Source organism: Fukomys damarensis, unplaced genomic scaffold (assembly GCF_012274545.1).
Source record: "Fukomys damarensis isolate Sample0158 unplaced genomic scaffold, DMR_v1.0_HiC HiC_scaffold_35, whole genome shotgun sequence".
Taxonomy (NCBI): Eukaryota; Metazoa; Chordata; class Mammalia; order Rodentia; family Bathyergidae; genus Fukomys; species Fukomys damarensis.
In genome coordinates, this window is record NW_022900947.1 from 2,840,116 (window position 1) to 2,852,501 (window position 12,386).

A 12,386-nucleotide genomic window follows, 5' to 3' on the forward strand; every position below is an offset into this window, starting at 1 on the left:
CCGGGCTGGGTCGCGGACCCACGGGTGCTGCCGAGACGCCAGTGCCGTCTGTGCCTTCAGGCAGGAAGACCCAGGTGGTGCTGGAGGAGAAGCTGAGGAAGCTGGAGGAGGAGTGCAAGCGGCGGGAGGCGGAGCGCGTGAGCCTGGAGCTGGAGCTGACCGAGGTGACGGAGAGCCTGAAGAGAGCCCTGGCCGGCGGCGTCACCCTGGGGCTGGCCATCGAGCCCAAGTCAGGGACGTCCAGCCCGCAGGTGAGCGTCCTGCCCGTGCACAGGGGCCCGCGTCTGTGGATCCCAGCCACCGCGTGCCCATTGCGTGGCTCCGCCGCACTGTGGCCTCGGCTGCCTCGCATCTGAGTCACAGGCCAGGGGCTGAGGCTGTGTCCAGAGCCCTCGGCGTGGTTTCCTGACAGTGGGGACTGTGCCACGCCTCCACCCAGGGTCCCGCTGTCTTCTGCCCCTGTGCCTCTTCCCTGGCTTTAGTCTCCAGCTTGCTCCATCTTGAGCTCATTCCGCCTCAGCCTGCGTCCCCTCCAGTGGCTGCCTGGTGTCCTGCACATCTCCCTGCCCTGCCCCAGGACACTCGGGGACAGTAGTCCTCTCAGCAGCCTGGTTACCCGCTCCCTGACCTGGCGGGCGCCTCCGGCTCTCCCCTCTCGGACTCCAGGAGCCTCTTGCATGGCTCCTGCTGGCTCCTCCTGCAGTGACCCAAGCTCCCGGGTCCCTGTCCCTCTCAGCCTCTCCTGCTCACCCCACACCTTTTAGGCCCCTGAAGGCCTGGGCTGCCATGCTGGCTTTGCAGGCTCCTGTCCTCCACGGGCCTCTCCGAGGACACGGTCACTGTCCTCTGGTCGCTGGGGGCAGAGCATGTCCTCAGCAGAGCGGCCTGCTGGGTGTTCGTCCTCCAGTGCCAGTGGCGTGCTGGAGATCTGGGCTGTCACCAACGCAGCACCTGCTCCCCCAGTCTGCTGTGCCCTTGGGAGCATTTCTTAGGGAAGCTCCATTGGAGCTGAGGAGAGCTGTGCTTGGGGACCTTGGTCAGGGCGCCCCGTGGGGGACAAGAGCTCTGTTCTAACACTAGACCCTGTGCAGTGCATGTGTCGTACCCACAGGGAGGGCTCAGTTCTTGGAGACTCCACTAGGGGGTGCTGCAGGCTGCCGGGACGTTTCTCCAAGTCTGATTCCTCCAGAAGCCACAGGTAGCGCCGTGGTGGCTGAGGCCCCAGGCTGCTCTTCTCCAAGCCCTCCAGAAGCTCCTCCCAGCACGTGCCCAGGGGACTAGAGTGTCAGGCACCCTCATCACTGTCTGCTCTGTGCTCTGTGACCGGGTCCCCGAGCTGGCGCATTAGTCAAGTTCCCTGCAGCTAGGACGCCCACGATTTAAAGGGGGAGAGGTTTAGCTTGGTTCACCCAGAGGGTTCAGGCCACGGCTGGCTGTCTCCAAGGCAGAAGCAGCGCGGCAGAGGGGAGCGGGTGGAGGAAGCTCCTCCTCGGGCATCCAGGAAGGAGGGAGCTGGGGACAAGAATTCACCCTTCCGGGCCACACCCCAGAGCCACCTCCCACCAGGCCCCGCCTCCTGCAGTTCTCCAGAGCCGCTTCTCCCACCCACAGTCCCCTGTGTTCCGGCATCGGACTCTGGAGAACTCGCCGGTCTCCAGCTGCGACACAAGTGACGCTGAGGGGCCTCTGCCTGTGAACAGCGCCGCCGTCCTGAGGAAGAGCCCTCCGGCCACAGGCAGCTCGCCCTGCCGGGGTCACGTGCTGCGGAAGGCCAAGGTGAGGCCCCGGCCCGGCCAGGGCGTCTGAGTGTCCGCCGGGTTCCCGCTGTGTCGGCCCATCTCTCAAGACCGGGTTTCCGGGCTCCTGTCCCGGGCTGGTCTTCTTGGCAGAGTGGACATCGGGCAGGTGGCCCTTGGTCCTTTCCACTGCTTAAGAGCTGTAATTCTTCTGAAAAGAATTAAAAGCTGAGGAATGCACTTTTCTCCCCCCCCAGCCCTATACCCGGCCCCACATACCTGACCCCTGGGTCACCATCAGGAACCTGCCAGCTCCGCGCCAGGCAGTCCTTGATGGCACACTGAGATGCTCTGCCCTGTTAGCCACAGGAGCTCTGGCCTCTCTGAGCAGGTAGTTCCCAGCCATGTCACCCACAGCTAGCTGCAGGGGCACACAGCACAGGAGGGAGAAAACCGCGTGTAGAACGTTCCGGAAGCCTGGTGGCAGCCACCTTTCCCTCTAGACGGGATCCGACGCGCAGCCTCACAGAGTGAGCTTGAGCAGGTGTCCAGATTTCTGGGACTAGGGACAGGGACCCGGCCTTTGACCCTGAAACATCAGTGCACTGCAGACCCGTCAGACTGCTCCTCTAGGGTGTTCCTGGAAAAAGTTCTAGCCTTGTCTCTGTCTGGGCGGGATGAATACCAGAAGTGGGCTTGCCGGGTCCCTGTGCTTTGGCGGCACCCCCGTCCTGCTTCTGTGGAGGCCCAGCGCCCACCCTCTTTGGTCCTGGAGACTCGCGGGTGGTGCTGCCCTGCCCACCAGGCCCTGGCCTTGGGATTTACACAGCTCTCCTTTCTCCAGGAGTGGGAACTGAAGAACGGGACATAGGAAGGGAGGCGGCCCCAGCCCCAGGCAGACTGCACCCCGCCCGGCTCCCCGTCTGCGACAGGTGCTCCCCAGGGTGGCCCACACAGGACGTCCGCGGCTCTGCAGCCAAGCTCTGCCCTGCCACCCTCGCCCATCTGCCCGCGTGTCCTTCCTACTGTAGGACGGTGCCCTTTTGAAAAGTTTACTGTAAGACTTTAGCTTCTAATTTTTCTTGTTCAAAAACAAACAGAAAGGAATGGTGAGTGTTGTGACAGATTCCTAGGCGGATGGACCAGCTGCATCTCCCCAACCAGCTGAACGACTGCCCCACCCCAGCCAACAGGCAGCAGATGGACAGACAGAGACCCCGGGCCCGCAGGAGCCTGGCTGGACCTGGAGCAGCTCCCAGGCCCTGCCTTCTCGTGTCTGGTGTCCCCGTTTGGGCGTGCAGTGTCAGGATCATCAGTGACCACGCGAGGTTGGCTTCTGTGGCCGAAGTGGGGCCGGCGTGGGCACTGTGTCCAGCACCCCATCCACTTCTGCACCCTTCAGAGGGAAAGACACGAGAGCCTTGTGCTGTGAAGCCATTTCTACCTTCTAATTATTTCTTTCTTTTGGACACTTCTGTCTCCAGGCCGTGAAAAGGTGCCATTGTTTTTTAAAATGTCCCTGCCATGTTTCCCTTCCCTCTAACGTCTTCAGGCCCATGTCCTATTTTGTTAGGTATCTGTGCTGCTGCTGCCAGGCAGTGGGGTGCTTTATTTTCCTAGTGCACTGTGCCCAGCCTGGGGCCCATCCCTCCCACTGCTCCCCGCCATGGCGCTGCTCAGGCCCGGCCCCTCACATGCCGCAGTGCTGCTGGCCCGAGGTCCACCTGCAGGACGTCTGTGGGCCGTGGGGCTGGAGCCGGCCCGGAACAGCAGGAGGCAGAGTCTGGGAACTGAGGAACCAGAGCTGGCCTGCGAGGGTAGCCCCTCTGTCCACCGAGGCTGGCACCGCTGCCCCTGTGCGGGACTCCTGCAGCACCAGATGCACAGTGAGCCTGCCCGGGCCTCCAGAGGCGCTGTCAGGGAAGACGTGGCCCCAGCGAGGAAGGGACAGCACCGTACCCGCCACGCGCCTTTTGTCCCCAGCCAAGGTGCTCTCCCCTGGCACAAAGCGCCCCCCTACTGTCCCCAGCGCCGCCCTCCCTCAGGGGTGGTCTCCCTCTGTCACAGGGAGCTGCGGCCACTTCATTCCATAGGAAACTACATTTTTGTAAAGGGAAGAAATTTATAGACTGGAGATTTTTTTTTGCTGTCTTTGGGTCTAATAAAATCCACGAAGCCAGGCTTGTGGGCCAGTCTGAGGGCAGCTGCTCGGCCGAGAGGGTGCCGCTAGTTTCAGGTTGCTCCTGAGAGGAGAGGCGCCAGCCTCAGGCCTAGGTAGACACCCAGGAATTGTCGCCTGTGCTTGTCACCAGCAGTCTTCGGAGGAGGCGGCAAAGGTTCCCGGGGCATCTGCAGTGGCCTGGAGGAAAGCAAGCTCCCGACACAGGTCCTGGGCCCTGTGGGCTCTGATGTTCTCGGATTCGACCAGAAAGTCAGTTTAAAGCATTTGCTTCAAAGTTAAGTTATTTATTTGTATATGTCCCGTAAGTATAGCTTTAATTTATACCTGTACATATTAGACACACGGACATCCTGCCCAATTCTGAGGCTGATCTCGTTTGGTCACCCTCCCAGAGCATATCCCAGCAGTGACCCCGGCCAGGGATGGCACAGGCACCCCTGTGCTGGGGCCAGGCAGGTGGCGGAGGGCTGCAGGGTACAGGGCAGGCTGCCCGGGTCCAGGGTCTTTAAAGCATCACCCGTCACCTTCACAGGCAGCTGTGCTCACAGAGTGTGGCTCACCGAGGGGATGGAGGCCGGGCTTGGGGCTCAGCCCTTCCTGCCACTGTGAGGCACTGGGTCCCTCCCTGGGCTTCTGCTCCTGGCAGAGGTGAGTGGGATGGCACCGCCTGCAGAGCCCCTCCACTGTGTCCTGTGGTTTTAGCTCCCAGACCAACCCCCACGTAGGGCCGCGCTGTCACAGGACTCACTAGCACCCACTTTGACAGGGTTGGCCTAGCTGTCACCCGCCTCGAGAGTCAGCACCCTGCAGCCAGCCGGGGCCAGCACAGCCATCCAGAGCCTTCCGGGAGCCCAGGGCCCTCCCTGCCTGCACCAGGATCCGGCTGTCTCTAAATAACCACACCCACCCAGCTGGCTGGGGTTCCCACTTCAAGGATGCCCTGACCCCGGGGACGGTGCTGGTCCCCAGGGCGGCTCTGCGGCTCCAGGGGGCTTGGGGGGCTCCCCTGCACGTCCGGCACGCTCCCACTAAGGCTGTGGCAACACTAAAATGACAAACCGTTGCCTTCCTCTTTTTTTTTCCTACAATGATTTTTAACGGGAAAGATCATTTCAAATGCAGCATGAGATTTTCAGCAGGTCACTCCTGGTCCTGTTGTTGCTCTGTTTTTATCAACCCCGCGGTGGGCCAGGTACATACTGTGAAATAAACCACACATAAAAGACTAGCGTGTGCGTGTGGGGTGCCCAGCCCCCCCAGGGGCTCCTTGCCCCCTCTGCTGCTGCGATCACAGTGGCCCGGAAAGGCCCACCTCGCAGCTCGGAGTTTCCCCACAGGATCTTCAGATCACAACTCTTAGGGACCAAAGGTGTTTTCAATAAGATCACCCTCTCAATTGATTTTCTAACAAGAAAGGAAATACTCGCTTTACACTTTAACATCAGCTTTTACATTCTAGATATCCAGGATGAATTGCCCTTGGCCATACATTGTAAAAGGTTTCCATATTAACAATGTAATTATTGCCTTATTGTATTTTTTAAAAACTAAAGTCATATTTAACATTCTCTTTGAAAGAAACAGGCAAACAGGAAAGCTTTTTTAAAAATTAAATATGTTGTTCGTGCCCGTTTGAAATGACTATAAATGTCTTCGCTGTCTGTATTTAAGTCACAAAGTAGAAAAGAGACTTTGGGAAAGAGACTTGCAGTGACCCCTCTGGGACAGCTTCACTTGAATCCTCCGCCTTCGGACTGAATTTCCTTCTGTCCTCCGCGGTGTAGCCTTTGACTGGCGCCTGTGGCGCGACAATGCGCGCTTATTGTTAATAAAATGATCCAACCGGGCCTGGTGTCCTGCTGCCCTGCTGCCCTGGCTTGCCCTGCACACGGAAGTCGCTGCAGGGCCTCTTGGTCACGGGGTGGGGTCAGAGGTCACGGGGGTGGGGTCGGAGGTCAATTTCCTTCTGTCCTCCGCGGTGTAGCCTTTGACTGGCGCCTGTGGCGCGACAATGCGCGCTTATTGTTAATAAAATGATCCAACCGGGCCTGGTGTCCTGCTGCCCTGCTGCCCTGGCTTGCCCTGCACACGGAAGTCGCTGCAGGGCCTCTTGGTCACGGGGTGGGGTCAGAGGTCACGGGGGTGGGGTCGGAGGTCTCGGGGTGGGGTCAGAGGTCAGGGGTAGGGCGCTCACCATGGAGAAGCCATGACAGTTCAAGAGCTTTTTAGCCTGCAACTGGAAACATCTGTGCACCTGCCACAGGCTCACCTCTGCCCAGGGAGCCGGGCAAGCCAGGAAGACTGACAGATTGCCAGTGGGAGGACTGTGGTGACTTCTGGGGTGTTAGGAGAGGGAGCAGCTAGCTTTGAGGCCACTGGGTAGGGTTTGCAGCATGGTGGAGTAACTTGAGCAGGGCTATGGGGTTTAAATAGGAGTCCAACAAGGAGAGAGGTGGGGAAGACATTCCAGTCCAAGTAAACAGCAGGCACAGAGGTGGGGGAGGGGAGTGGGCCACTTGGGCAAAGGTGCGCATCCAAGTGTGGCTGGAGATGGGGCACAGGGACAGGAAGGATGGTGAGTCAGAAGGTGGGGAGGGGAGGTGCCGGGACAGCTGGTATCCTCCCCGTGCGCCCCTTCTCCCCTCTCCCTGCCCAGGTAAATGCCAGGCTCCTTCCTGGCTTCTGGTCACCCCGTGGTTTCCCAAGGACCTCCCTGGGAAGCTGGTCCCTGGGCTCAGGTGCTGCACTGCCGCCACCGCCCTCCTCCGCCCTCCTCCCTTCTCCGCTCTCCTCCCACCGCTGCACCCACTTATGGCTCACTCTGTGGACCTAGTGGGCGCCCCGTCACAAGGACGCCAGCCCGAGGGCCCCTACTGTCCCATGCTGGCTCTCTGCCCAGCCCACAGCCCACCCTGCACCACCTTCGGCCCCACCTTCATCCCTGCTAAGGCTGCCGGGCACCAGGGCTCCACCCCAGAGCCCAAGTGACCTTTCCGCGGGCGCCTGGCTGGTGTCCCTCTCCCCTCACCGGCTCCATGCCCTGCCCTCGGCCTGGACTTGGGCCACGGTGCTGATCCCAGAGCCGCGCCGCTGCCAGCGCGGTCATGGAGGTGGTGGTGCCAGCATCGGGCCTGGCACGCGGCAGGCAGAGTGCAGCCACCCACACTGCAACCCCATCTCCTCATCACCCCGCTGGCAGGCACGGTCGGGCTGGACGTTTGGGCCTAACCTGGGGGCCCCACTGCACTCGGGGCTGCTGCCCGCTGCCTGTGAGATGGCGCCAGCCAGTGCCGCCTGGCGCCTGCGCTCACTGCAGGCCGAGCAGGTGCTGGGCAGGGGAAGGTGCCTGGCCCAGGCTGTCACCTACCACTCAGGGCCAAGGGACACAGCCATGCCTGGCCCTACTCAGCTGCGTGGTTCCAGCTGTCTCATCAGGGTCTGAGGGTGGGCGCGGCTGCCATTGCCGGCAGAGGCAGGAGCGTGCACCTCACAGCTGCAGCGGGACAGAGCAGTACGGTCACCCCAACGGGAGCCTGCACTGGTACAGGAGGAGGGCCAGGGCCAGAATGCAGTGCAGGGAGGACGGCAGCGACCAGGGCAGGGCAGCAAGCCCAGGTTCCCACGTGCACAGCGCCTGTGTGCAGCCCCGAGCAGCCTTCCCTGAGGCCGGTGTCGACAGGTTTGGAATCGGTGTCCACACAGTGACAGCCAGGGGCAGGCGGGGGGTGGGGCTACTGTCTTCAAACAGTGTCGTGGGGTGGGCTGCAGGAGCCCCTAAAAGTGAGGGATGCTGTCTCGGGGACCCGCCCCCATGCCCTTAGAGTTTCCCTGCTGGCCCTGGTGGCTGAGTCACCTGTCAAAGGTGGATCCCATGCAGGTCCCCCACACAGGTTCAGTGCCAACTCCACCTACACTGCCTTTGGCTCCAGGCTGGGTCAGGGGCCTTGCTGGGCCTGTGTGGCCACCACGTGCCCACCCTGGTCTGAGATCTCCTTCAAGGTCAAGAGCTCTGAGTCACCACAGGTCCCAGCCCAGGCAGCCCAGGGTCTGCTCAAGTTCAAAGGCCCTGGGGCCACCAGACCGTCCTGAGCTTCTGGTGTTGCCCACCAGGAGCGAGTCCTGGCGGTTGGAGGTGGTGTGTAAGCAAGTGTGTGTGTGTGCATAGGGCGTCACCTCTACCCCACCTCCCTTTCATCCCCACTCCATCCAGGGACCTGCCTCGGGGGCTCCCCGGAGTCCCCTGCATGGTAGGGTGCGTGGAGAAGATGTAGAAAGGACCTTCATGATAAGGCAGAAGCTGATTGTATCCGTTTAATCTTTGTTAAAGGCATCACAAATGATTTATTGATCTTTAAAAAGGAAAAGTAAGAAAGGCTGCTCATGTCTGTTATACGCAGATGCCGAGTATGACCCCACTGGTGGGGACGTTCTGGCCACCCCTGGGGTTGCCGCATTCCCTGGCACCGAGTTCCTGCCTGAGCCCAGGGCCCAGGGCCCCTCCCTGACCACCTGTGAGGCCACAGATGTACAGTGATCGCCTCTATGGTTAAGGAGACAGGGACGACAGGGTCCTGGGGCCACCGCCCAAGATGTTCGGAGCAGAGACCCTGACAAAATACAAGGGACACGGTAACTAGGGCTGGCCCGCGCAGTGGGAGGACCGATCTGTGCTCGGGGGTCCCACGCTCAGGCAGGACAGGCGGGGTGGCCAGCAGGAGGCAGGTCCCCCCTCCACCTGGCAGGGGACAGGTGGGCGGTCCAGGGCGGGGTCCCCAAGTCCCAGTGGCCCCTCCCCACGGAGGACGCCCACAGGGAGGCCACCCAGGGTGGGCAGTGGTGGGGAGGCGTTGGTGCACCGGGCTGCCCCCCACCAGCTGAGTGCCCGCTGTCCCTGAGTCCCGTCTGGACCCGGCCTGGTTCCAAGGGCCCCCACAAGGCAAAGGCGCAGTGCCCAGGCACTGCCCGGTGAGATCGTGGTCCCGGGCACCCACTAACAGGCCACGCCTCTTCCTCGGGAAAACAGATGCCAGCCAGGTACTAGCCTGGGCCCTGGCACAGCTACCAGAGGCCCTGGCTGGAGAGGGGGTTGGGAAGGAAGGGGAGAAGGAAGAGGCGAAGAAGCGGGGAGCGGACGGGGAAGATGCTGACTCCAAGGCAAAAGGTGAAGTCCCGCTGTCTGTGTCCCTGCCCAGCAGCCTGAGCAGCGGAAGTGTCCTGCTTGGGGGGCAGGGAGCTGGTTCTGGGGCCACCCTTGCCACAATCTTGCCACGACCTTGGGAAAGCTGCCCCTCTTTCACCAAGAGGGGCCTGCTCCTGGGGCCCTCAGCTCTGCCCCCATCCTAGCTGGGTTCTACGGGCACCCCAGCTGTGAGCTGTGCAGAGACCTGGGTGCCCGGGTGCACTAGCCCCTTTCCTGGTTAGCTGGCTCTTCGCAGCTCAGGCTGGACAGCCAGGCTTCAGGAGGGCACCGCCTGCTGGCGGGAGTGGGAACTTCAGGCAGGGGTCCTTTCACCGGGCCCCCAAACCCGCAGGGGACACCGGGGACACCAGATGGGAAGCGCTGGGTGCTCTGGAAAGGGGGTTCTTGAGAATGTGGTTGACAGAGCCACCCAGACGGTGACTGCCTGGCCGTACAAAGAAAGATAAAGGGAGCCCCGGTGAGAACCGCTGCCTAGAGAAGAATTTACATCATCCGCGGTTGCAGAGGAGGGACAGAGGCAGAGGCGAGGAGGTGGCCCAGCCCACGGCCGCTGGAGCTCAGGGGGCGGGAGGGAGAGGTCAGGACAGCTGTGTGCGGGCCCACCGAGGCCTGTCCAGGGTGGTGGGATCGGCTCCCTGAGCGTCCCGTGGCCTGGGTGGGTGTGGGCTGAAGAGGGAGGGGCGCCCGTCCCGTGGGGGAGCCGCGGAGGGGGCCTCTGGGCAGGTCTGGGACAAGCTCGGGCTGCAGGAGTGGTCTGCGCCCCTGGGGGCGGCGGAGGAGCGCGGCATCAGCTCACCAGGTAACTGTGCATCTCGCGGGAGTTGATGCTCAGGACCACGCCGGAGTGGTTGCCTAGGAACAGAAGAGGTGTGGCCATGAGCATGAGCTGGGGAGGGGCCAAAGCAGGCCAGAGTGTTGGCCTCCACCGCACATCAGGCCAGCAGTGTGTAGTGGGCACCACGGCTCCTGCAGCCTGTGCTGTATGGTGGGGGCAGACTGTGGGGTGACTGAACAGGGTTGCGCCCAGTGCCCACACAAGCAGTGGACCCGAGGGAGAGCTGACCGGTGAAGCCCGGCACTGACCTGCAGCAGGCAGCAAGGGGGCCTGGGAAGGGCTGCAGCTGCGCCCCCTTCTGGCAGGGGCTGCTGCGGGGAGAGAGGGTGGCAGGGCACCTCAGAGACTGCTCATGGGGGCCCAGGCCACAGGGAGCGCGTGGGCCCAGAGTTGTTCTGCGGGGTGCCCCCAAGCTGTGGAGAGGCGCAGTGCCTGGCATGGCCGGGTCCAGAGAGGAGCCAGGCTGCCCAAGAGGGTTCCCGGCAAGTCCCTCGTCGTACCCTGAGCCACCACCCGGAAAGCAAGGTCACCGCGGAGGTCTTCAGAAGGCCCACTGCGGCTGACCTCCTGTGCTCATGCCTGGTTATTTTAGGGGCTTATCAGCCAAGCCCACTTCCTGGGTCCCCGTGGGCTGTGACCCTGCCTGCAGGAGGGGCCTCCCTACTCCATCCTAGCAGGGATCTCAGGGCCTCTGAGGTGCGTAGGACCCATGGAGGCCCGCAGGGGGCGCACACCCACATGTCTCCAGCCCAAGTCCCTTCCCCACTTGCTGGGAGGCAGAGGTGGGCAGCCAGCCTGGTCGGTGCCACCTTTCAGCAAGGGCGGCACCTGTGTTTCTCCCCAGGGTAGCATCGGGGGCACCTCGGCCCGCCAGCAGGGTGTGAGCCTGAAGCCAAGTGCTGTGGAGGCCACTTCCCCGGCTGCCCGCAGTTTGCTGGCCACGCTGTGGGGACCCAGCCACAGAGGGGCCGCCGGTGCTGACTGCCGGGTACAGAGGCTTCGAGCCGCGTGGTTGGACGGCGCTGCCTCCCGGGCAGGGCCGGGGGGAGAGGGACGGAGGTGAGGACGCTGTGTGAGCTGTGAGTGCCATGTGCGCCTGTGCGACACACGCGTGTGAACACTCGGTGCCCTGGGATCCAGGGGGCAGGGCTGGGCTCCCTGAGGAGGCCCGGCCTCCCTGCCTCTGCAAGGCCGAGCCCGGCGCCCCCAGCCCCTGCGGCCAGCCTCACCCTGCACGGCGGCGCCCGGCACGTCCTCGCCGTGGCTCACGGGGCTTGTCATCTCCTGCTCCTTCTCATTGTGCATCTGCGCGTACACCGTCCTGCCTGGGCGTTTCCTGCGGGCACAGGGCACTCGGCTCAGCCCTCCCCCAGAAGCCGCGCTGCTGCTCCTCTGCCTTCCATGGCCGGCAGCTGGGAGAGCGACCTGGGTACTCGGAGCTGCCTGGGGTCCTGCCGGCCCCTTTCACTGTGCAGGCCCAGAGCTCAGGCGGCGGACACCGGCCTCACGCAAGGCCGCACTCAGGTCCAGGCATGGCAGTGGGGGACAGAGACTCAGGCCTAGGAGCAAGGGGTCTGGGCTCCCACCCCTGGAGGGCTCCAAACCCAGGTGGGTTTTGGGGGCCCAGAGGCCCACCAGATGGCCCAATGCGGACTCGGGACCAGAGGCCTGGGCTCTGATGTCCCCACCCCCCGCTGGCCTGGGGGGTCCCTTGATGGTTGTGTGGCTGCAGGGAGGGAGCAGATGGGAAGGGGCATTTCTGGTTGGGCACTTGGTGGAGGGCTGTGTCCTTCACTCAGGAGGGGCTTTGTAGGGTGATCTGAATTTGAGGTACCTGCAGGAATACCCAGGTAGGGCTCTCGGGAAGCCAGGGCCTCCATGAATTTGGCAATCAAGAAAGGCCACAGCCTGGATCCTACTGCAGTCCCTCTATGTAGCAAACTCATATTCATCCTTCAGGGTCCCACTGAGAAATCCCCTCCTCAGGGAAATCCTCTGGATCCTCCAGCACAGCTGAGGCCCTGTGACAGACTCAGAGCACCTCAGGCCGCCTCTGTGGCTGCAGCCAAGTCAGAAAGGTGGAGACAGGCTGTGGAGGTGCTGCCTGGGTAGCTGAGTGAGCCCTGTGTTCCAGCAGTGGGACCACTGTCCCACATGGCAGGCACATGCATCATGACTGCAACCAGGACCAGCAGTGCACAGGGGGCAGGAGAGGACCCGGGGTCTCGGGGCAGCGTTCTTGGCTCAGACTGGCACACAGAGAGGGTCCCCTCGGGGCGGCAGATGGGCCCTGCAGGGGGCTCAGCGGGAGGGGACAGCGTGTGGCAGGGATGCTTCCCAGGCCCCCGTCCAGGTGAGGTCAGCGTGACCGGCCCTCCAGTGGCCCGTCAGTCCCGGGTTCCCTCCCACGACCCCAGGGGTCCCAGCCTCAGG

General features: G+C 62.8%; 2 protein-coding genes across 5 annotated transcripts in view; one reads left to right on the top strand and one right to left on the bottom strand.

Annotated features, from left to right (window-relative positions):
* Positions 1-5,762, top strand: part of Afap1 (actin filament associated protein 1) — a 90,485-nt gene extending 84,723 nt beyond the window's left edge. For 3 of the 4 annotated variants that reach the window (XM_010641779.2, XM_010641782.2, XM_010641780.1), the window contains 3 exons: positions 61-251; positions 1,612-1,776; positions 2,581-5,762. In XM_010641779.2, the coding sequence (XP_010640081.1) occupies positions 61-251; positions 1,612-1,776; positions 2,581-2,607 (383 nt within the window). In that variant the 3' untranslated portion in view covers positions 2,608-5,762. The remainder of the gene's footprint in view (positions 1-60; positions 252-1,611; positions 1,777-2,580) is intronic. The other variant, XR_783791.2, reaches the window with a different exon arrangement.
* Positions 5,763-9,087: 3,325 nt separating this feature from the next.
* Positions 9,088-12,386, bottom strand: part of Sorcs2 (sortilin related VPS10 domain containing receptor 2) — a gene marked incomplete at its 5' end in the record, with an annotated part of 302,786 nt that continues 299,487 nt past the window's right edge. Inside the window, 4 exons of the mRNA XM_019210263.1 lie at positions 9,088-9,542; positions 9,915-9,970; positions 11,183-11,289; positions 11,788-11,882. Of these exons, the coding sequence (XP_019065808.1) occupies positions 9,411-9,542; positions 9,915-9,970; positions 11,183-11,289; positions 11,788-11,882 (390 nt within the window). The remainder of the gene's footprint in view (positions 9,543-9,914; positions 9,971-11,182; positions 11,290-11,787; positions 11,883-12,386) is intronic.